Source organism: Ailuropoda melanoleuca, chromosome 4 (genome assembly GCF_002007445.2).
Source record: "Ailuropoda melanoleuca isolate Jingjing chromosome 4, ASM200744v2, whole genome shotgun sequence".
Taxonomy (NCBI): domain Eukaryota; kingdom Metazoa; phylum Chordata; class Mammalia; order Carnivora; family Ursidae; genus Ailuropoda; species Ailuropoda melanoleuca.
The window spans coordinates 126,111,061-126,134,589 of record NC_048221.1 but is presented as its reverse complement, the minus strand read 5'-3'; the positions used below and the strand labels follow the sequence as shown (position 1 = coordinate 126,134,589).

At 34.7% G+C, this 23,529-nt stretch overlaps 1 protein-coding gene across 1 annotated transcript in view; it reads right to left on the bottom strand.

Annotated features, from left to right (window-relative positions):
* ATAD2B (ATPase family AAA domain containing 2B) overlaps window positions 1–23,529 on the bottom strand; it is a 152,189-nt gene that overhangs the window by 60,933 nt on the left and 67,727 nt on the right. Inside the window, exons 14-17 of the mRNA XM_011235412.3 lie at window positions 21,959–22,118; window positions 16,817–16,907; window positions 11,717–12,028; window positions 7,933–8,068 (exon numbers count right to left, since the gene is read on the bottom strand). Of these exons, the coding sequence (XP_011233714.2) occupies window positions 7,933–8,068; window positions 11,717–12,028; window positions 16,817–16,907; window positions 21,959–22,118 (699 nt within the window). The remainder of the gene's footprint in view (window positions 1–7,932; window positions 8,069–11,716; window positions 12,029–16,816; window positions 16,908–21,958; window positions 22,119–23,529) is intronic.

The window sequence follows — 23,529 nt, the reverse complement described above, 5'->3', positions numbered from 1 at the left end:
AAGTTCAATGTTAAGAATCCCACTTCAACAAAGTAGATATATCCAAAGATTATCCAAGGTGTAAGACTTTTTTTTTAATAGTTAAAATGGTAAATTTTATGTGTACTTTACCACAATTTTTAACACAGAAAAAAACTGTAGGACTTTCTCAGTGGCAGGAAATTCTGTTTTTTCGGCCAATAAAAACTAAATGCCCATACCCTAATACATAATATCTAAAGATCTGCAATAGAGAAAGCAAATTTAGGAAAATATATTAAACTGAATTCACCTTGTAGTCTCAAGATTCTACAGCACCATTAAAATGATTACTGAAACAAGTTTATCTACTATCACTATAGATAACGCAGGAAATTTTAAGCAATGCAATAAGAATAAAGCAAATAAAAAATGGAATAGAAGTAAATAAGGAAAACACTGTTACTTGTAAAAGATATGATTATGCACTAAAAAAAATCCAAGAGAATCAGCTAATAACTGTCAGAATCTACCAAAAGTAGCAATTCAGAAGACAGAAATAGAAAAATCAAAACATATCCTAATACCATCAATAACCAATTTAAGGAAGGAAAGGAGGTCCTATTCACAAATGCTAAGTAAAATAAAATAAAACAAACAATATTAAAGATTCTTAGCAAAAGTGTGAAATGAGCCTGAATATAAAGATGTCAATTCTTCCTAACCCATTTATAGTCAACTATAGTTTATGGTATTTTATTTCATACATTTAAAATATTCACATCAAGGCCAACAGACACATGAAAAGATGCTCAAAATCACTCATCACCATAGAAATACATTCAAAACCACAATGAAATACTACCTCACATCTGTCAGAATGGCTGAAATTAACAACACAGAAAACAACAAATGTTGACAAGGACGTGGAGAAAGGGGAATCCAATTACACTGTTGGTGGGAATGCAGACTTGTGCAGCCACTCTGGAGAACGGTATGGAGGTTCCTCAAAAAGTTAAAAACAGAACTATCCTGAGATCCAGCAATTGCACTACTAAGGTATTAACCCACAGGACAAAAATACAGATTCGAAGGGATATATGCACCTCTATGTTTACAGCAACATTATCAACAATAGCCAGACTATGGAAAGAGCCCAAATGCCCATCAACTGATGAATGGATAAAGAAGATGTCGTAATACATATACACAAGAAATATCACTCAGCCATCAAAAATAATGAAATCTTCCCATTTGCAACGACGTGGATGGAGCTAGAGTGTATTATGCTAAATGAAGTAAGTCATTCAGTCAGAGAAAGATAAATACCATATGGTTTCATCTATATGTGGGACTTAAGAAACAAAACAGATGAACAAAGCAGAAAAGGGAAAAAAGAGGAGGTAAGCTAACCATAAGAGACTTTATAGAGAACAAACTGAGGGTTGCCAGAGGGATGTGGGTAGGGGATGGGCTAAATGGGTGTTGGGTATTAAGGAGGGCACTTGTTATACTGAGCCGGGTATCATATGTAAGTGATGAATCACTAAGTTCTACTCCTGAAACCAATATTACACTAAATGCTAACTAACTAGAATTTAAAAATGAGAAAAAAATTAAAATATTCACATCAAAATTGAAAAAAAATTTGAGGAAGAAGGGGAGATTTAAAACTTAATCACAGGGGCGCCTGGGTGGCACAGCGGTTAAGCATCTGCCTTCGGCTCAGGGCGTGATCCCAGCGATCTGGGATCGAGCCCCACATCAGGCCTCCGATATGAGCCTGCTTCTTCCTCTCCCACTCCCCCTGCTTGTGTTCCCTCTCTCGCTGGCTGTCTCTATCTCTGTCGAATAAATAAATAAAATCTTTAAAAAAATAAAATAAAATAAAATAAAATAAAAATAAATAAATAAAACTTAATCACAATATCATCTGAAAGAGTAAGTAAGAACATCAAGAAAATTTTGATAAAGTGTGCTAGCTCCAATTTCAGAACATTTAAACCTGTTTTAGTAATAAGTAGTTCATACAGCTTTAATTTTCTTAGCAATTCTATGAAACACATAGCTTCCTCTTATTAAACAGATGAAGAAACCAAGAATCAAGAGAAGTTAGGTATGCGACTGTACAAATGGGTGGTGAAAGAGTTCAGATTCTCATTCAGGCCCATATAACTGCCAAGCTGAACCACTGTGTTAGGATGCACTCTATGTTGAAATGTATTACAGAATGGAATAATAGAATATAATGTAGAATACACCAAAGAAAACAAACACAGATCAGAATATAATAGGCAGCCCAGGAAACAAGTCACTGGAAAGCCCAGGAAATAAGCATAAAAAATAAATGGAATGGGGATGAATTATAAAATGTTGTTTTAAAATAGGGAAGGGGCGCCTGGGTGGCACAGTGGTTAAGCATCTGCCTTCGGCTCAGGGCGTGATCCCGGCGTTATGGGATCGAGCCCCACATCAGGCTCCTTCGCTATGAGCCTGTTTCTTCCTCTCCCACTCCCCCTGCTTGTGTTCCCTCCCTCGCTGGCTGTCTCTATCTCTGTCAAATAAATAAATAAATAAATTTGTTTAACAAGCAGCACTGTTTAAGTGGAGAATGCTAGGAAAGACCTTAATTAGAGACTCAAGGCTTTCCTGGAAAGTGTTACCAAAGCACAAATTCAACAGGTTGGAGGCAGAAAGGACAAATTTCTAAGAAATAAAAATAGGATGTGCAAAGGATCAAAGGCCCCTGCCCTTTGGAGTAATAGTTCATAGAGTTAGCTTCTTTAAGGTTTTAGGGCAACGTATGGGTAAAGGTTCTGGAATTAAGGAGGAGAGGAGGGAAGGAGAATCAGACCATGAAGAGCTACAAAGGGTTTTGTAAACCATGTTAGAAGTTTGGAATGCACACTGAAGATAATGAGGAAGCATATTAGCTTAAGCAGGGGAAGTGATATGATCATACACATGTTTTGGAAGATAACTCTAGATCACTATGTCAGTATAGGAAAAGGTTTGAAAGGAGACAAAACAGGAGGAAAGATGACCAGTTAGGAGTCTGCAGTAATAACCCAGGAATGAGATGTTAATGGTAATCTAGACAAGAACAATGTCAGAGGAGGTGAGAAGGAACAACCTGAGATGAGACTTATTCACAGGACCTAGACATTCACCAGATACAGAGGAAAGAAAGAGGAAGGAGTTGAGGATGATGTCCAATTCTAGTTGTAACACCTGCATGGATGGTAGCTCACCAGACTCACAGGAGGAGAAGGGGAGACACAGTCCAGTACATACTGAAAAATGTGTGGCACACTAAGGGCAACAGACAGGTAGAGATGGTCCAAAGCTCAAGACCAATGTTGGCTTAAGAAAGATTTGAGGGGGGGGTCGCCTGGGTGGCATAGCGGTTAAGCATCTGCCTTCGGCTCAGGGCGTGATCCCGGCGTTATGGGATCGAGCCCCACATCAGGCTCCTTCGCTATGAGCCTGCTTCTTCCTCTCCCACTCCCCCTGCTTGTGTTCCCTCTCTCGCTGGCTGTCTCTATCTCTGTCAAATAAATAAATAAAAATCTTAAAAAAAAAAAAAAGATTTGAGGGATGGGGTGCCTGGGTGGCTCAGTTGTTGGGCTTCTGCCTTCGGCTCAGGGCGTGGTCCCAGGGTCCTGGGATCGGGCCCTGCACTGGGCTCCCTGCTCTGCTGAGAGCCTGCTTCTTCCTCCCCCACTCCCCCTGCTTGTGTTCCCTCTCTCGCTGGCTGTCTCTCTGTCAAATGAATGAATAGGGTCTTAAAAAAAAAAAAAGAAAGAAAGATTGTGGGGGGGCATCTGGGTGGCGCAGTTGGTTGGGCTCTTTGTTTCTGCTTGGGTCAAGATCTCGGTGTCGTGGGACTGAGCCCTGCACCTGGCTCTACATTCAGTGCAGAGTCTGCTTAGGACTCTCTCCCCCTCTGCCCCTCCCACCCCTCAAATAAATAAATAAATCTTGAGGGAAGGAAGGAAGGAAGGAAGGAAGGAAGGAAGGAAGGAAGGAAGGAAGGAAGGAAGGAAAGAAAAGAGGGAGGGAGAAAAGGAGGAAGGAAGGGAAGAAGGAAGGAAAGTAGATTTGGTAGTTACAGATGGGGGGAGACTTGGTAGTTATTAACAGAGATGAAAAAATGATGAAAATAATGAAAACACATCTTTTACCTGTTAGATTGATAAACAAAATTAATTTTAATACCACTAGTGAGTAGATATTGGGAAATTTGGTTTTCTCATGATTAGTGGTAATGGAAAAAAGCAAAATTTTCCAAAATTAAATTTGGCAATTATGTCACATACATGCTGATATGTATATCCAAAGATATTCTGCAACTCATCGCACTCCCAAGGACTCCCTTACCTCTTATTCGCTACATTTTTTTTCATAGTACATATCACCTAATATTTTATCTATCTATTACACTTATTGTTTTATTGTCTATCTCCACCTTAAAGGTAAGCTGAATGAGGTCAGGGGTCTTTGTCCATTCTGTTCACTGACATATTCCAAGTACCTAGGGCAACATATGGCACGTGATGGGCACTTTGACAAAATATGTGAATGAGTAAACATGAAAGAACAAATGAATGATTCAAACAAGCAAGAATTATTTTCATCTATCTGGTTGGCAAAGATTTAAAAAGGCAGTGTTCAGAATTGACACGGGTATAGGAAAAATAACACTCATATATCAGTGCTAAAAATGTAAATTGGTACAACTGTTTTGGATGTCAATTTAACAACCTGTATCAAGTTTTTAAATGTATATATACCCTTTGACATAGCAATCACTGTTTTTAAAATTTACCCTAAGCTATGAATCAGATAATGATATTAAAAATGTATACTGAGAAAGATGCCTATCCAGATCCACATATCTATCATAAAAGAAGAAAATTGGAAATTTCAGTCTTTATTAATAAGGTTATAAAAATTATGGAACATCCCAAAAATAAAATACTATGTAGCTATTTTAAGAGAATGACATTAAACATATACTGGCATGAAATAACGTTCCCAATGTGGTAGATAAAAAAGCAAGTTAAATTAGCCTTACAGGAGGATTTTAATTTACATAAAATAATATGTGGGTCTGTCTATACACATAGAGAGAATATGGAAGTGTGGTCACCAAAACTTTAACAAAAATTACCTTCAGGTGCTTGGGCTTTAATTTTTACTTTCTTCTTTATGCTCTTCTTTATTACTTGAATTTTCTACAGAGTATATCATCTTTCTAATCAGAAAAAACAAAGCTATTTTCATTTAGAAAACCTCAGAAAGCTCTGTTTCTAATCCCCTTATGGTAATATACAGTAAGAAAGAAAACTTACTTTCCATCATAAGGGTTTTCTATCAGATTGGTAGCCTTTAAATATCTTGACTTCTATTTCACCTTAAATCTAAATAAAGGCTTCACCATTGTTTAGGAAACTATTCCCAGAAACAGAAACCCGCCAACAATGCCCAAGCTAGTGTTACTGGAGACCAGTATTAAAGTCATGCTTTCTACCTATCGAGCACTTTTTCTGTATTGATCTAGAACATGCTAACACTTGGTTCAAACACAAAGCCAAACCAAACCAACAACAACAAAAAACAAACAAACAAAACCCACGTATAGCCCTTATTAAAGCCCTTTATTCTAAAGTGTATGCTTCTTGGAAAGTATGAAAATTCTACTGTCCAACCTACCTAAAAAAACAATACAATTCGCTACCTATCTATTAAGTTCAGAAATCAATTTGGAAATCACATAGTATAATAGAAAAAAAAAATAAGATCCTAGGAAACAAAAAGCACAGAGCCTAACTCTGCTACCCGCTAAGACCTTAATCATGGGCAATTTTCTTATTTTTCATTGTGGTTCAGTTTCCTCATCTATAAAATGACGATACTACAAATGCTGTATGACTGATAAGAGGTCTATATGTATTGCTACATATAAAGCCTCAAGGTTAATATACCTACCACATGTCTAGTTTGTAATGAGCACTGTCAGATGTTAACTCTTACCCTTCATACCCAGAAGGACAGCAAACATCACCATTTCTTCTGTCAAGCCTTCCTTGATTCCCAATGAAAGCTTCTAGTTCTGCTATCACAGCACTTCAGCCATATCACAATGTCTGTCACCCTCAATAAAAAGATCTTCTCCAGAGTAAGAACTACTTTACATCATCTTACTCACGCTTATGTTTTCAGCACCTAGTACAGTGCCAGGCATAAACACATAAAAATTGGGAGAATGGGTAGGTAAATAAAGAATTAAATGAATGGAATTTACCAAAACATCTAAAACAAAAAAAGCTTACTCCTAGGATATAGCTGTCTCCCTATTAAATAAAAATCACATCATGAACTAGAAATTTTACATAAAAGAAGCTAAAATTAAACCAATTCAATCAAAAAGGTTAAACCAAACAAAACAAGCCATACCAGTGATACACATTAAATAACAGAGAATGTTCTTAATAAAAAGTCAGCCTCAAAACTGCACATGAAGTTTTCTAAATCAAACTCTATTTCTGTATCACTCTACTGACAACAGAGTTGGCTCGTAAAATTGGAAGTCTTTTGATGAGAGTTTCTTAGCTCCTATTATATATTTCAAATCCAAATAACTAAACAAATCATACACGTGCACACAGGGTAGCCAGGTGAGAGTCAGGAAAAAAATGATTATTTGGTTTTCCCTTAGCCATCAATAAAATAGTTTTGTGAAATTACTGAAAAAGTCTAAGAAAACGTCCCTGAAGGCATAAAAGAAAAGATCTGGAATAGAAGAAAAGTTTCTAATAAAAGAAACTGCTGTTAAAGAACAAAAGAAAAAAAAAGAGTAAATGAAAGTAACTTAGTCTCATTTTAAAAAATAAGAAAGAGTTATCAGTGCAAATAATCAAATTAACATTTCACCAAAATCCACATGGGAGAAACTTAAAGTTGAAGACTTAAATTTGTTCAAATATCTCTAAAAAAAAATTACTTAAAAGTACATATAATCAATCCAGCCTTTTCTAATAAAAGTGTTATTAGACCTACCTGACGGAGCAATATGGTCCTACAACTATCATGCTTATTATGTAAATGCAAGTGATGAAGCTGCTAGTATTTGAAACTATTTGGTCTCTTAATTTAAAATTACGTTAGCACTAAAGTTGTTTACCCAATAAAAAGTGCATAACAACAGCTGCTTTAACGCAGATAAAGGTAAATGTAAATAGAAAAACCATAAAATCTACATCAGGGAAGAGTAAACTAATGAGGTTTTGGAGAATCAAAAAGTTATCTGTTTATCTGTTTACTGAGCAATTTCTAATTCAGAATCTTTTTAGTGCTCTTAGACTCCCTATTATTTGACACTTGTTACAAATTAAAATATTCCAGATAACGATATATATTTCATTTCTAATCATTTTAGTTCAAAATAAAAGGCATTAAAATTGGGGACATGAGCTGACTTTCTAAAAGAAAACCCTTCTTTCCACCCTGGTTTGAAAAAAAAAAGAAAAAAAAAAAAGAGGGGCACCTGGGTGACTCAGTCAGTTAAACATCTGCCCTCAGCTCAGGTCAAGATCTCAGGGTCCTGGAATACAGCCCCACTGGCTGGCTCCCTGCTCAGCAGGAAATCTGCTTCTCCCTCTCCCTGTGCCCTTCCCCCCCACTACCACTCGTGGTCTCTCTCTCTCTAATAAATAAAATCTTTAAAATTAAATAAATAAATAAATCTCCTTTAAAAAAAAATGTCACAGTTTAGAAAAAAATAAACTTTAGTTGACAAATAAACCCATTTATTACCACACAAAAAAGCACACACAGTAAGTTTCCCAGAATTGTGTCCAAAGAGCATAAAAAAACACCTCGAAGTTACAACCGTAAGTAAAAATATACCATAATTCTAACCATAAAGTAGTAAAAATCACTAAATTTTTTAAAAATTGGTATGTTACTTACATTGTAAAATGAAGGTAGGGTTTATGTACAGCAGCAGCTGACGACTGTTTCTTTGGTGATCCTGAGTGACAACTGGTCTCAAAAATTGATAAAGCATTCTCATCTTCACTATCATCTAAAATCAGAGTTTCTATATCTGTTCAAAAAAAAAAATCACAGATTATGAGGCTTATAAAGTCCTTTAATATTAGTGCCCCACCAAGCTAAGGAAAATTGGTTTAAAAATCATGTGACATTAATAAGTTACCTATCAAATAATACAGCTCAACTAGGCAAATTGACAAACTGCAGGGTTTTTTTAATAATTTGTAAATGGAACTAATGGAATTCTTTCACCTTTACAGACTACCTAATTACTAAGAGATGTGATTTGGAAGACTTCGTTGACTAACTATAAAAAGTCTGGAAAAGAAATGACACTCTCATAAAACACCCATAGCTTACTAAAAATTTCTAAGTTAATTTGACCAAAACCAGTGCATTTCATATATAATATCTTGCTTAGCTACTAGGGTGCTAGAGTTATGGCCAACTCTTATAAAAACAACAATAAGGAACCAACTGACTTATTTTTTAACATGGCACACACATATACACACATCTACACATCTGGTTAAGAGAGTCAGGAATTCTGTGGAAACAAAACCAATCTTAAATATGAACTCATTCAAGAAACATTAGTCTCTATATGAGTCTGCTATCTGTTACTCCTCAATGGACAAACTGGAACTATAAACTCTATTCAAACAGAGTGCAATACTCAATACTTTACCTGGACTACAACCTGAAGTACTAGTAACTGTGCTTCACATATACCTAACAAAAGTGTCCAATCGCTCAATAAAAAGCAATGCTACAGTGTAGAGAAATGAGAGAGAATTAACACTGATAGAAATCATACTCTTCTCCCCCCCCAAAAAAGGGGGGGGAATAATTCCTACAAAGAGGTACTAAACTGTATGGCAGATATAGATTTCAACAATGGATTTTATAAGCTAAATATTTAGTATAAATAAATTACGAAAGTTAACCTGAAAAATAATTGAATAGCTTTTGAGTGATAATTTCATATACCAGTCTAAGAAGAATATTAAGACCAAAACAAACCAGAATAATATATCTAAATAAATTAAAAGTAATTATTAATAATCAATTAATAATCAAATAAATCAAATAATCATAATTTGGTTTCTCTTCTCCACTGGTACATGAAGAACTGGAACTAAAGCATATTTTATACTTATTTTAAAAATTTATAAAACAATCGTGGAAGGAGCCAAGATGCCCTTCAACAGATGACTGGATTAAGAAGCTGTGGTCCATATATACAATGGAATATTACTCAGCTATCAGAAAGAACGAATTCTCAACATTTGCTGCAACATGGACGGCACTGNGCACTGGAGCAGATAATGCTAAGTGAAATAAGTCAAGCAGAGAAAGACAATTATCATATGATTTCTCTCATCTACGGAACATAAGAACTAGGATGATCGGTAGGGGAAGAAAGGGATAAAGAAAGGGGGGTAATCAGAAGGGGGAATGAAACATGAGAGACTATGGACTATGAGAAACAAACTGAAGACTTCAGAGGGGAGGGAGGTGGGGGAATGGGATAGACTGGTGATGGGTAGTAAGGAGGGCACGTATTGCATGGTGCACTGGGTGTTATACGCAACTAATGAAGCATCGAACTTTGCATCAGAATCCGGGGATGTACTGTATGGTGACTAACATAATAAAAAAAAAAATTTATAAAACAGATAATAATGCCATAAAAAATTCTCAAATGAAAATAAAGGAACTATATCATATGTCCATTGGCAGATGAATGGATAAAGATAAAATGATGTGGACGGAACTAGAGGGTATTATCCTAAGTGAAATAAGTGAATCAGAGAAAGACAATTATCATATGATCTCACTCATATTTGGAATTTAATAAACAAACAGAGGATCATAGGCAAAGGGAGGGAAAAATGAAACAAGACAAAATCAGAGAGGAAGACAAACCATAAGAGACTCTTTTTTTTTTTTTTTTTTAAAGATTTTATTTATTTATTCGACAGAGATAGAGACAGCCAGCAAGAGAGGGAACACAAGCAGGGGGAGTGGGAGAGGAAGAAGCAGGCCCACAGCAGAGGAGCCTGATGTGGGGCTCGATCCCATAACGCCGGGATCACGCCCTGAGCCGAAGGCAGACGCTTAACCGCTGTGCCACCCAGGCGCCCCAAGAGACTCTTAATCATAGGAAACAAACTGAGGGATACTAGAGGGGAGAGGGGCAGGGAAATGGGGTTAACTGGATGATGGACATTAAGAAGGCCACGTGATGTAATAAGCACTGGGTATTATACAAGACTGATAAATCACTGAACTCTGCCTCTAAAACTAATAATACACTATATGTTAATTAACTGAAATTTAAAAAATTAAAAATTAAAAAAATGAACTATCATAATCTCTCAAATGGGAAGATATGATTTTTATGATTTTCTAAACATGACAATTTTTTTTAAAAATTTGGGGAAAAGATACATATACTCATTTATGAAAATCAGAAATAAGAAATGTACAATTCATGGCAGAGTACCTGGCTCAATCATAATAAAATATTTATTTCCCTCCCTATTTGACAAACTTAGGAGATCAAGTAATCCATGTGATATAGGTTCCAAAAAATATAATTTATAAAGACAGCAAAATGCATTGAATGTTGATGATTTTTACTATATACAATATTTTTAATGTTAGTATAATTAATTGAACAATTTTCTGGTGCAGACTACATGCCAAATAAGCTATTAGGAACTGGGAAAATTAAGATAATTAAAACTCATTACTTTCTCTTCAAAGTTCACAGACCTTACTTTGGTTAGCATATAAACCTAGTTTGCCTATAAATGGATGACTTTTTTTTTTTTAAGATTTTATTTATTTATTTGAGAGAGAAAGAATGAGAGGGAGGAGGGTCAGAAGGAGAAGCAGACTCCCTGCTGAGCAGGGTGCCCAATGTGGGAGTGGATCCTGGGACTCCAGGATCATGACCTCAGCCCACCCAGGCGCCCTCAATGGATGACTTTTTAAAGGCAGTGTTCTATTTTTATCTCAGGTCCAATCTTGAAGCTAGAATTCAAGACCTTATACAACCAGGTTCTGATTTACTCCCTTACTAATGATTTACACTCCATTAATACAGCACACTGCAGAGTGCCCTGCCAGTACCAACAAAACATATTTGATGAGTTGAGCCCAGAAGGACATTATAAGCAACACAGTTAAGAGAGCAGGCTATAGAGTCAGGTGCCCTGAGTCTGACGAAGCCCTAGAACTTACTGAATGACCCAAATAAGTGAATACTTCCTAAGTCTCCCAGTCTCCTCCTTTATGGTATAAAAGTACCTGCCCTACTGGACTGTTATGAGGATTAATAAGTGACAATTTATTTAAGGCCTTTATAATAAAATAAACGTAAGCCATCGTTAATATAGTCAACTTTTCTAAAGATAGTAACACTTCCACATTAAGATAGTGAGAATGTCCCAAGAGGTAACAAACAGAACTAACGTTCATTCTTTCTTTTGACAAACATTCACTAGGCAACTACCATATGCCAGGCAATATGCCAGGCCTGGAATACAACCTAGTGGTGAAACAGATACATTTTCTATATTCATGGCAAATATAAAATAATATCACATAAGTAACCTTATAAGGAAACTCAGAATTAATTTATGCCTATACTTGTTTCATTTTAACAATATGAAAAAGTACTTTATAGTACCTTCTTTCTTGTCACTCTGGCTAATTTCAGCATGAGGAAACACTTTTTGCAAGACTGCTAGGATGTTGTTGAAGCTCCTTTCCAGCAGCGGTTTTATGATGGGGGATAGTGCATGTCCCGAAGACATGACAGCACGCTGGGAAGCAGGCACAATATTCTGCATTGCATGGTAAAAATCTTGGGCATTGAGCACTATTGAGGAAACATCTAGCTGCAGTTTATGACTGCTAGCGTAGATCTGGGGGTAACGCCTCCTCAGGGCAATCAGGGCAGCTTCAGTGCACAGGGCCTTGATATCAGCTCCACAATAGCCTAATGCACAAAAGGGAAAAGAATAACAAAGGTAAGTTCATTCTCCCAGTACCAACTAGGTTTGCAAATATATACATCTTTACCTGAGGAAATAATTAATACTAAATCAATAATTATATGCAATTTTATCAGCAAAAACTGACCACTTAAGTCACCTAATAAAATTATTTACTCAGTAAGACTAAAAGTGTTTTGACTATTTTAATTAACAAAACATGAACTAATGATATCAAAACAAACCATCTATTTTGTGCCAAAATCACTAATTATAATGTACAACTTTCTTCAGGAAAGGTTTTTTCAAGAATAAATTTCATCCGAACCCTTCATCAATATTCCCAATAATTAGTATAGTCCTCATGACATTACACTTACCTATAAACTTTTCTAATACTACTAATTACCAAACACATATAAGGGAGTAGCACAAAGTGGAATATATGCGGAAATTTCAAGAACAGAGCTATTCTCCTACCAACTTTGGGTGCAAACCACAGCAAGTTTGTATCTAATTACCCCAAAAATTATACTTTAAAGTTGTCACCATCTCTGATAATATCAAAGATAGTAAAGGGAATAAGAATCCATTAATTTTCCACATTAACGTCCTTTTAATATATGCGTTTAGCTTAAAATAACTGATAATCTAGTTCTAAGGGCTATACCAACACAGGGTATTATCCATTATCCATACTTAACTGATTATGTAGTTAATAGATCAAGCTCCCACTGTTAAGTCATTTCACTCATTTAAGCAACAAATGCATACAAAAACACACAAACTGTTAGGTCTCAACCACAAAAAAGAAGAAAAACGCAAACCAGCAATTTTTTATGTCAGCAATTAAACTTGCATTTGGCCGTCTTTATCACCCCAACTAGAATGTGAGCTTTGTGAGGGTACGGGTATTCATCAGTTTTGTTCACTAACATATCTCATATACTGAAAATAATGCCTGGCATGGCATTCAGTAGATATCCAATAAATATGTCCTGAATGAAAGAATGAATGAAAAAAGAACAGAATAACTCCGAGGTTATAGTTTGGGAATGTACAATAGTGAGGTTACCATATACTACCGTTAAAAAGTGGAAGAATTATATTCATTAGGCTTTTCTTTTTTTTTTTTAAGAAATCTAAATTCTTTTATTATTAAATGGCCAACTCAGAATAACCAAATTTATCATTAGTCTTTCATTTTATATTCTATTTCTCAATGAATAAACCTGGAAAAAAGTATCTTTTCCTATGCTGTACATATCCTAGTTATATTAGCTCAAAAAAATAACCGTAAAATACCAGCTCAGTTATAAACAGTTAGTGAAATAATCCACTTCAGAGGAAGTAAAAAATAAACTACCATCTTCAAACAGTATAAACTACATTTCTTTTTCTGCTTTGAAAGCATATACAACACAGTCGATGAACATACCATATGATCCTATTTCTAAGAGCAAAAGCCTAAATTTCTTTTTTAAGAAGCTAAAAAAAAAAAAAAGCTCAGAAACAATGGAAAACAGAAAAAAAGCCACTAAAAGGTATTTTATGTAATAAATGATACCCATAACATTTATGTTCTACATGTTAGTAACATACATAATAGCAATGTACTGTTCATTTTCGCTTAATCTACTAAAGAAAATTTAAAAGTGTAACAATAGGTCCCATTTAAAGAAATCTTCACTTGGATTACCATAATCAATAGACTATAAAAGAGAGAATTTATCCTCATTACATTTGCCTATGAATGAGAATTACTGGTTTATATCTGTAGTTTTCAATCTTGACCACTGATCTGAATAAACAATGAAACTGAAACAAAAATAGATTCCCAACAAACTTAGTGAATCAGAAATCTCCGGTGATTTAATATCATAAGTGTGTATTTTGAGAAAGTTTTACAAGTGATTCTGATATACAAAACAAAAAACTGAGCTGCTACTGGATTACTAGACTCTAAAACAGAATTAAAACTACATGATAACCACGGCTAAAGAGATTATATTTAAGATCATATGTCCTGGTTTGAGCCTCTTGTCTTGTCAAAATTAAAAGCATATTTTTTCACTCTCCAAAGGGTCCTGATTTAGAAAAATAAATATAGATAATATGATCATTCTAAATATATGGAAAATATATTACAGCCTTTTGAAAGTTAAAAGTTGATGTTAAAGAAAATGTCAGCATCCCTTTCATAAGAATTCCATCATCATATTAATTCTACCATTACAATTCGAATACTCTTACGAACACGAATATCTAGATACCAGAGAAAAGGATTCTTTTGAAAAAATGAAACAAGGCGAAACCAGAGAGGGAAACAAACCATAAGAGCTTCTTAATCTCAGGAAACAAACTGAGGGTTGCCAGAGGGGAAGGGGTCAGGGATGGGGGGTTGAGTGATGGACACTAGGGAGGTATGTGTTGTGGTGAGTGCTAGGTGTTGTGTAAGACTGATGAATCACAGGCCTCTACCCCTGAAACAAATAATACATTATATTACGCCCAATGTGGGGCTTGAACTTAAAACCCTGAGATCAAGAGTCACATGCTCTACTGACTGAGCCAGCAAGGCACCCCAAGAAAAAGCATTCTTAAATACCACCACTGAAATGGAAATTTGTCAGAAAAACTGAAAATACAAAAAGGTCATAGACAAGTGTAATACCAAAATTTTATAGTTACTGTTTAAGTAAAACATCAAACATAATGAAGGCCCACAAGATAGATGCCTCATTGATACACTTCCATTGTTTTGGCCCTCTTAGTGAAAATGAATACAGAACCTTAAGCTCCTACTATTTGTGCATGTGATCTAGACACCAAAATTATGCGAGGACTACTTTTAAAAATCACCCCTATTAAGCATCCAAACCCCTCCATGTACTTGGGAATTTATTTCAAGGTAAAAGTTACCAAATCCATAACCCCTAACAGGTCAGCTGTCTGCAGTTTTTCATCAAGACTACATATTTTTTTTCCTAGGCATAAATTTCACTGAATTCATACATGTTAAAACATGTTTGGGATACAGAAAGTGGTAAGTTCATAATGAATTTAAAATGTATTACTATTTCATTCCTGTTTGAAGACCTGCATTTGACTTTTTGTTTTAATGTGAAACTGGCTTCTTATGTCACTCTTCGGGAAGAAAATGGTGTAGATACGAGCAGATTCTAAAACACCACCACCACTACCCCCAAAGGCAAGAGAAGTTTTTTAGTCCTATTAGAAATTACATCTTTAATATGTTTAAACTTAAGAAACTGACTAAAAGCCAAAATAAATCACTTGGAATAATGAGAAGTTGTGGCCTTTGGAAATGAAAAAAGAAACTAAGATTCTTATATTTAAGATAAAGAATTAGAGTGTAACATTTCAGATGGTAGATAGAGGGTAACAGAAGTAATTTTAAGATACCTATCGCTTAGGGAATTTCCAAAGTTATCTGAAGACTTCTGCTTATTTCAGTTAAGGATCATTCTGTGACAGAGTCACAGAAAAATCTACAAAGATTTCCCAGTTTGATCAGTACACTAATAAAATAATATCATAAAAGTAGGAAATAAAAGGGGTCAAATTTCAAAAAGGGAAAAGATTGAATTTTGTACCAAATACCACCCTCTCCCATTAAGCAGCACAAGGCTTTGCAAAGGTCAAGCCAAATTAACATGAAATGGGTTTGGCGCATGCTCTCTTATACCAGGCAAAGCTTAAACTGGAATAGTGCTGGAGAGATTTACGTTTTCTCCTCACCAGAAGATGTCGAGGTCTTTGTGGTTCAAAAGCTGAGGGATGCTGCTTCGGAGATGGAGGTCCCTGTGGATGAAGAGGATAATTCGGATGTAGCTAACTGAATGGACTAATGTTCTATTTAAGTTTTAATATCTGATGGTGGATCCCAATGATTTTTTTAACTAAGTTGTTCTTTCTGGTTTTGGTAACTTTAAAGTTTTCCCAAGTAGACTGTTGATTGTTAGTGAACTTATTTTGGGGATTTTTTCATAATGCTTAAAAAGTTCATGGAAAAAGATTTCTTAATTTTTATTTGTGAGAGAGTAAAACAGACAAAAGATAGAAAAGAATGAAGGAGAAATACCATTGTGTATACTCAGTCGCTTCACACTGTATTCATTTTTATTTCAACCTAGTTAGAGCCAAACCCTTGAATTCCATCTCCTATATATGATCATGTATGCACATAAAATACTCTCAGTACATCCTTTGAGGACAGTAGTATTGATTCACTCTGTGGGGAAGATTTTCCACTCTGTGAATAATTTAATATTAAATTGGAAAGTTTTATATTTGGGGAAATACTAGCAGATGCCAGTAAGTATTTTCTTTGAAGACTCCTCTCACTCAACTTCTTTCTAGACCACAGGCATAAAGATGAGCCCATCAGGTAATCTGCAAAGTAAAAAACTACAGTCCTGCCTTCAACATGGACCTTCATTTCTCAAGGTTAAGCTTATTTTTTCTTAGTAAAATTTCTGAGGGAACAATTCCTAAAAGGACACATGGCAGTTATATTATGGAAATCCAGCACTCAATGAAAGGAATATTACTACTAGCTTTGTTAATAATCAAACACCTAATGGCAGCTAAAATAGTAATTTAGAAGTGTTCAAACTTCAAATGAAACATTCAAAATAATTCTTACATTTAAAGGCAGAGCCAGCCATCTATTGCACAGAGACATAACTATATTCATTCACATTCCAAACATAGGGGAGGCTGAGCGGAACAAACAATAACAATCAAAGAATTCAAATAACAGCACTCACCAACACATTTTTCAGCCAATTCACCTAAAAAAGCATCCGACAATTTTGGATTCCAGTCCCTGGTATGGATTTGTAAAATGTGTTTTCTTGCCTAAGAAAAAAAGTACAGATAAATAAAATACCAACAACCTCTCAAATGTATTAACTGGAACAAATTTATGTACTCATCATACCCCAGAAAAACAACTGTTTATTTTAAAAGAAATTTAAACACCATGGCATCCACATCAACTCTGATTTCCACAATAACAATGCAGTAATATGCTGGAGATATCGTGTGTCTGTTTCACAAACTAAGATATTTAATATTCTGAGAGGTAAAGGAATTGACTAGTGGAACATATGACTACATGACTGATCTTAACTGATGTAGGACTAGATTCAAAACTAAGTTTCACTGTTCTACCACATCAGATCATTTTTACCATCTAAATACATATGAACAAGAAACTTTAATGTGCTATAACACTCATAACCTTTTTTATTAAAATATAATTAACATATAGTGCTATAATAGTTTGAAATGTATAACATAATGATTCAACAACTCCATACATTATGCAGTGCTTCTTTTTTTTTTTTTTTTTTTTAAGTAGCCTCTACACCTAACATGAGGCTTGAACTCACGACCCTGAGATCAAGAGTTGCATGCTCTCCCGACCGAGCCAGTCAGGCACCCCAATTAGTGCTAACTTTTAAACAAACTCTAGATTTAGATTTCATAAAACTTTTGGTTCTATCATATGCATGAGTTATTATAACTGACAATGAGCTAAACAAGTAATTTTAAACTTGAAAATAGTTTTAAGTTGAAAAAGTTTTCAATTATACAAGTATAACGCACATTATTACCTCATAAGTTAGTAGATGCCTTGGCATTTAATAAATAACAAGGCAATATTTCAGTAAATATTAATTTAATTCATTTTAAAAAATCAAATGCTTGAGCAATTCTACCTTGATTTTTTTTTTCAAAATAGCATTCTCTACCTTGTATCTGACTGTATATCACAATCAAAATTTTAACATCTTGGTTTCCAATTAAATGAAATTTCTTCTTCTTCCAGTCAAAAAGAAACTGAAGTAGTAAGAATCCATAATCAGCTGATATTACTATCATGAAGAGCTGTATCAGACTTTTATTTTCAATTTTGCCTTCTTTCAAGGAAAAAACACTGTAAAACTTGAATGCACTCATACCCTCAACTCTGCTACTTGAGCTTTTAAGATTATGAAAAAGAGGGGAGCCTGGGTGGCTCAGTCAGTTGAGCAGCCAGCTCTTGATTTTGGCTCAAGTCATCTCCAGGTCCTGGGATCAAGCCTCACAAGGGGCTCCACACTCAACAGAGAGTCTGCTTGAGGATTCTTTCTCTCTCTCCTTCTTCCTCTTGCCCCTATCCCTGCTCACGTGCGCTCGCTTGCAATCTCTCTAAAATAAATAAATAAATCTTAAAAAAAAAAAAAAAAAGAATATGAAAAAGCAAATTATAACCAAGATGATAATCTTAGTAGCTTGATGAGGAATTCGGGGTCCAGGACCAAAACAAAAAGAACTTCAAAGTCATCAAGACAAACGTTGCTCAAAAAGTTGATAAAATCTGGTAACAACAGCTACTGTTCTAATTCCAAGTTGTAAATTAGGTGTTCAGCTACCAAAAATAAAGCAATGATGTGACGCTTATTTTCTTCCAACTTGAAGTATCTGCCTGAATAGATACTAAAAAAGTAAAATCAAAATAAAAAAAAAAAATCCGAGAGCTTATATTCTCTAGAAGATGACATTAAGAATCGATTTGACCTCTTTAGCAGCACGGGCACCACTTGTAGAAGACCCTTACAGAATTAGAAACACACCGAAAAAAAATTCTGGCTGGAAGACACCTCAAAAAAGATCTGTTCTTATCCTGTCATTTTACAAAATAAGTCAAGGTTTACAGGAATGAAATTAATTAGTTAAGGTCAAAATTACTAGCAGGTCTCTAAGATGTTTAGTGCCTTGCTCTTTCCCTATGTAATCAATCAGAGTCTCCCCTCTTTATCGTAAAAACAAGAAATAGAAAAGGAAATTGCTTAAATCAGAAATACTTCACTACGCACTTTACTCTATATGGCATACAGAATAGTAAATTATATTGCTTCCCCTAAAAGAAAGTAGCTTCCTCTACTATTAAGAGTCAGGCAAATTCAAGCTCCCCATTTTTCAGGATTCATAAATACACACATAACATAACAATAATCTTAAGTGTTGATGATAATAAAGGAAAGGAAACAAAAGAAATTAAAAAACATCACTGCCTCAAGAAGGTATGTGCTATTTCATGCTAATAAAGAGTTAACTAAATTACTAAAATTTGGAAGAATCAAGGCTTGCTTTTACTTTTTTTTTTTTTTTTTTTTTTTTTTTTTTTTTTTACTTTTATTTGGTCAAACAGCAGGAGTCATGATATTCCACTGCCCAAACTACAGGACAAATATGACACAATGACTGGTATCACTTTAAATTAATGTCTCAAACAGATCCTTATCACTGCCTTTAATCCTTCCCTAGGTCATTCATTAGGTCTATCTCCTAGCAGACTAGTTCAGTTTCTCTGTCTTCATACCCAGCTTCTCATTCAACCTTGCTTCCTAATTCACTGAGAAAACTAAAGCAGTTAGAGGAAAAGTTCCAGAGACACTCCACACTAAATCTGTCCACCTGTAGGCATTTGTACCCATAATATTCTATCTTCTCCCTAGTATCACAAACTATCCAACTCCTATCCAAAGTCATTCTCGCCACTCATATAGTAAATACTATGGCCCCTCTTGCCTATTAAGGACATACTGGGAAATTCTTTCTCAATTTCATCACCAAAATTTCCTTTTCTATTGGCTATTTGTCCCAGCTTAAAAGTAACACACTTTCTCTTGCCTCTAATTCCCTCAACATCTATCACCTCAATTCTTTGCTTCCTTTTGCAACAAAACTCTTTGAAAAACTTACTTTCATTCTCTGTCTCCAATTCCTCTCCTCCTGTTCTCAAACTAATCATACTCCAGTCAAGCTTTTTTGCACTCACCGCTACGTCAACTTGCTCCCATCTAGGTTCACTGATAACCTACATAATGCTAAAAACAATGGCCAATTTTCTCATCTGACTTAAATTAGCAACATAAAACAAAGTTAGTCACACCCTCTTCATTGATACACTTTCTTCACTTGGCTTCCAGAATCCACTCTGATACTTTTCCTTTTACCTTACTAACTGTTCCTTAGGACAGAGGATCTGATAATCTCAATTTTAAATCTCATGACTTTAAATATTATCTAAGGAAAAAAAAACCAAACAAACAAAACAGTCCAAGCGTGTTCCACACAGACCAAGAAAAAATGACCTTAGGTTTAAGCCTCAAAGCACGGTTTCCTTGAAATGTAGAAAGTTAAAATTCACATGGAAAACTATGTCAAGATCCATGCTGTACAATGTGGTAAGCCACTAGCCACATAATGCTATTTTATTTAAATTTTTAAAGAAAATTTAAAATTCAGTTCCTTAGTCACACTAGTGACACTTCAAGAGCTCAATAGCCACATGTGGTTAGTGGCTACCTGACTGGACATTGCTCAACGCACAAGGCAAATACAGAATATTTCCATCATTACAGAAAATTCGATTGGACAGAGCTGTTCTAGACCTTGTTTATTGTTAAATCTGTGATTTGTATGGACTGCACCTGAATCGTGAGGACTATAATTGGCATACATGACTGAGGGCCACATGACTAGAAGACAATTGATTAATCGCGATAATGGCTTTTCTGTGCCAAAATGTACACAGACTGTGTTTCTTAGAACTAAACAAATTACCCACATACGCTAGAGCCTAAAAGATGTGCTTGGACCATCAGAAGTCCCGAACAAGACAGCTGATGCTTTCCCATGCTGAAATAGACTGCTCCCATTTCAGCCTTGTCTTCTACAACTAAGCACACCTCTATGCATTGATACAGTCCTGAAAGCTACACTGGGGTAATGAAAATGATGCTGCATATGCTAGGCTTCCTATCCCAACAAAGTCAGGTAAATTCAGTACCTAATTAAAGCCTTTAAGTTAGACAGTCAATCCGAAACTGAGACACCTACTACTGGCTATGCAGACTGATTTCAAGCGGAAGTACGAACTGCTCTACACAGCAGCACCACTGCCTTCATTTCCCTACGGTCTTGTACACTGTTCTAATCACAGCCTTTTACATCTATATATGTAAACCAGGTATTTTACATGGAGAGCTAAAATCAAAGTTATGTAACAATTACAAATGTGTATGTGTGTATATTATAATATCTATATATCTTCTTTCTCTAGGTTATATTTATATGTTACTTCTATATATCTTCTTTCTCTAGGTTATATTTATATGTTACAAATGTTTTAATTATGCTTATCTGAAATGTTAAATTACATGGGAAACATTGTCAAATAAAGTATCTTCTCTACATATCTCCCCCTTTCAAACTTGAGTTTCCAGTGAAGAGACAGTCAATGATTAAACTACTCAAACCAAGAACAACAATAAAAATGTCAAGCAGGATTAAGGAAAAAAAACTGTATAAAATATTAAATAACATTTTACACAATGACTATACATTGCCCTGTTTTAATTATACATACATTGCCCTGTTTTAATTATACATTCTTAAAAATATACTATTATGAATAACTTTTGCTGTTTTTAATTAAATATGATATCATGGTCATTTCTATAAAAATTTGCACATTGGGTTCTTATTCATAAACTCACTAATACTCTAAACACATTATTTTTATGGGAACACAGCTCCTTTGGCTAACTAGAGACATATAACCTGCCATCCAAGGTAATTACTACAAATAAATCTGGAGAACTAAAGAAAAGAATAAATAAGCATTTTGTAATCTAATCAAGGGTTTTCCTATTCCTAAAAGTCATAAATATTCTAACAGGTATTAAGAGAAAAAGACTAAATTATTCAAGCATTTTTTTTAGAATTACTAAGATATCCCCTTAAGTACAAAATTTTTAAAATGAAAATTCATAAAATACCACTTTCAAAGTGCATACATGCTTCAAAACTGGATGACAAACAGATCTTCATATATTAAAAACAGAAACTTTTACCTTTTGATCAGGCAGGTTGAAAAGGAATTCTCTGTCAAAACGACCGGGTCTCCTAAGAGCAGGATCTATAGAATCAAGTCTGTTTGTAGCACCAATAACAACAATTTCACCCCTATTATCTAATCCATCCATAAGAGCAAGGAGGGTTGACACTATAGAGCTGTAACAAAAGTTTCAGACAAAATTGTAAATTAAAAAAAAGAAAGAAAAAGATTGTAAAAACTGCTCATATTAAACTTTATCAGTCTTAAATGCTAATAAAATTTTGCCATAAATAAATTTTAGTGCAAAATAATGTACAGAAACCATTTTTGAAAGTATTCAAACAAAACATTAATAAACACTCATAACACAGAAACAACAAAAGAGATCAGGACTTTATCAAAATTAACAATTCTGCACTATCAAGAAAAATGAAAAGGTATCTAAAGAATAGGAGAAAATATCGGCAAATTATATACCTGAAAAGGGTCTAGAGTCCAGAATATAAAAAGAACAATTACAACACAACAATATAAAGCAAATTAACGCAACTTAAAACAGTCAAAAGATTTAAATAGACATTTCTCCACAGAAGATATACAAAGGGCCCATCATAAGGGATATCCAATCAAAACCAAATGAGGTACCACTTTAAACCCACTAGGATAAATAATCAAAAAGACAATAAGTATTGACAAGGGTGTAGACAAATGGGAACGTTCACACACTTCTTGATGGGAATGTAAAATGGTATACCTCTTTTGAAAACAGTCTGACAGTTCCATCAACTATTAAACATAGAGTTACCATATGATCCAGCAATGTCCATAAAAGACTTGTACACAAATGTTCATAGCAGCTTTATTCACAAGAGACAAGAAGTGGAAGCAATGTAAATATCCACAAACTGATGAATGAATAAATAAAATGTGGTATATCCATAAAATAAAATATAATTTGTCAATACACACAAATGAAATACTGGTAGATGCTATAATATGGGCGAACCTTGAAAACACTGGGCTAACTGAAAAAAAAAACAGTCACAAAAGTCCCCATACTGTATGATTCCATTTATATGAAATATCCAATAGGCAAATCTACAGAAACATCATGTATATTATTAGGGGTTGCCTAGGGTTTGGGGCAACTGAAGAGGAGGCTGGAGAGGGATGGCTAAAGGTTAAAAGGTTTCATTCTTTCTGGGGAGATGAAAATGTTCTATAATTGATTATGGTGATGGCTATACAACTCTAGAAATATACTGAAAGTCACTGAACAAACAGTTTAAATGACTGAACTGTATGATACAGGAATACTATCTCAATAAACTGTTTTTAAAAAAGAAATATAGGGACACCTGGCTGGCTCAGTCAGTAGAGTATGTGACTCTTAATTTCTGGGTCATGAGTTTGAGCCCTACACTGGGTGTATAAATTACTAAAAGTTAATTAATTACAAAAAATTTTTTGAAGAAACATAGTCCGTTTTAATAGACAGTAATCTTGGGGGGTGCTTTATGTCTGGCAATTTATATGATGTTTAGCGTTCCTATAGAATTACATTTGCATTATTGTTATACTTTTGGA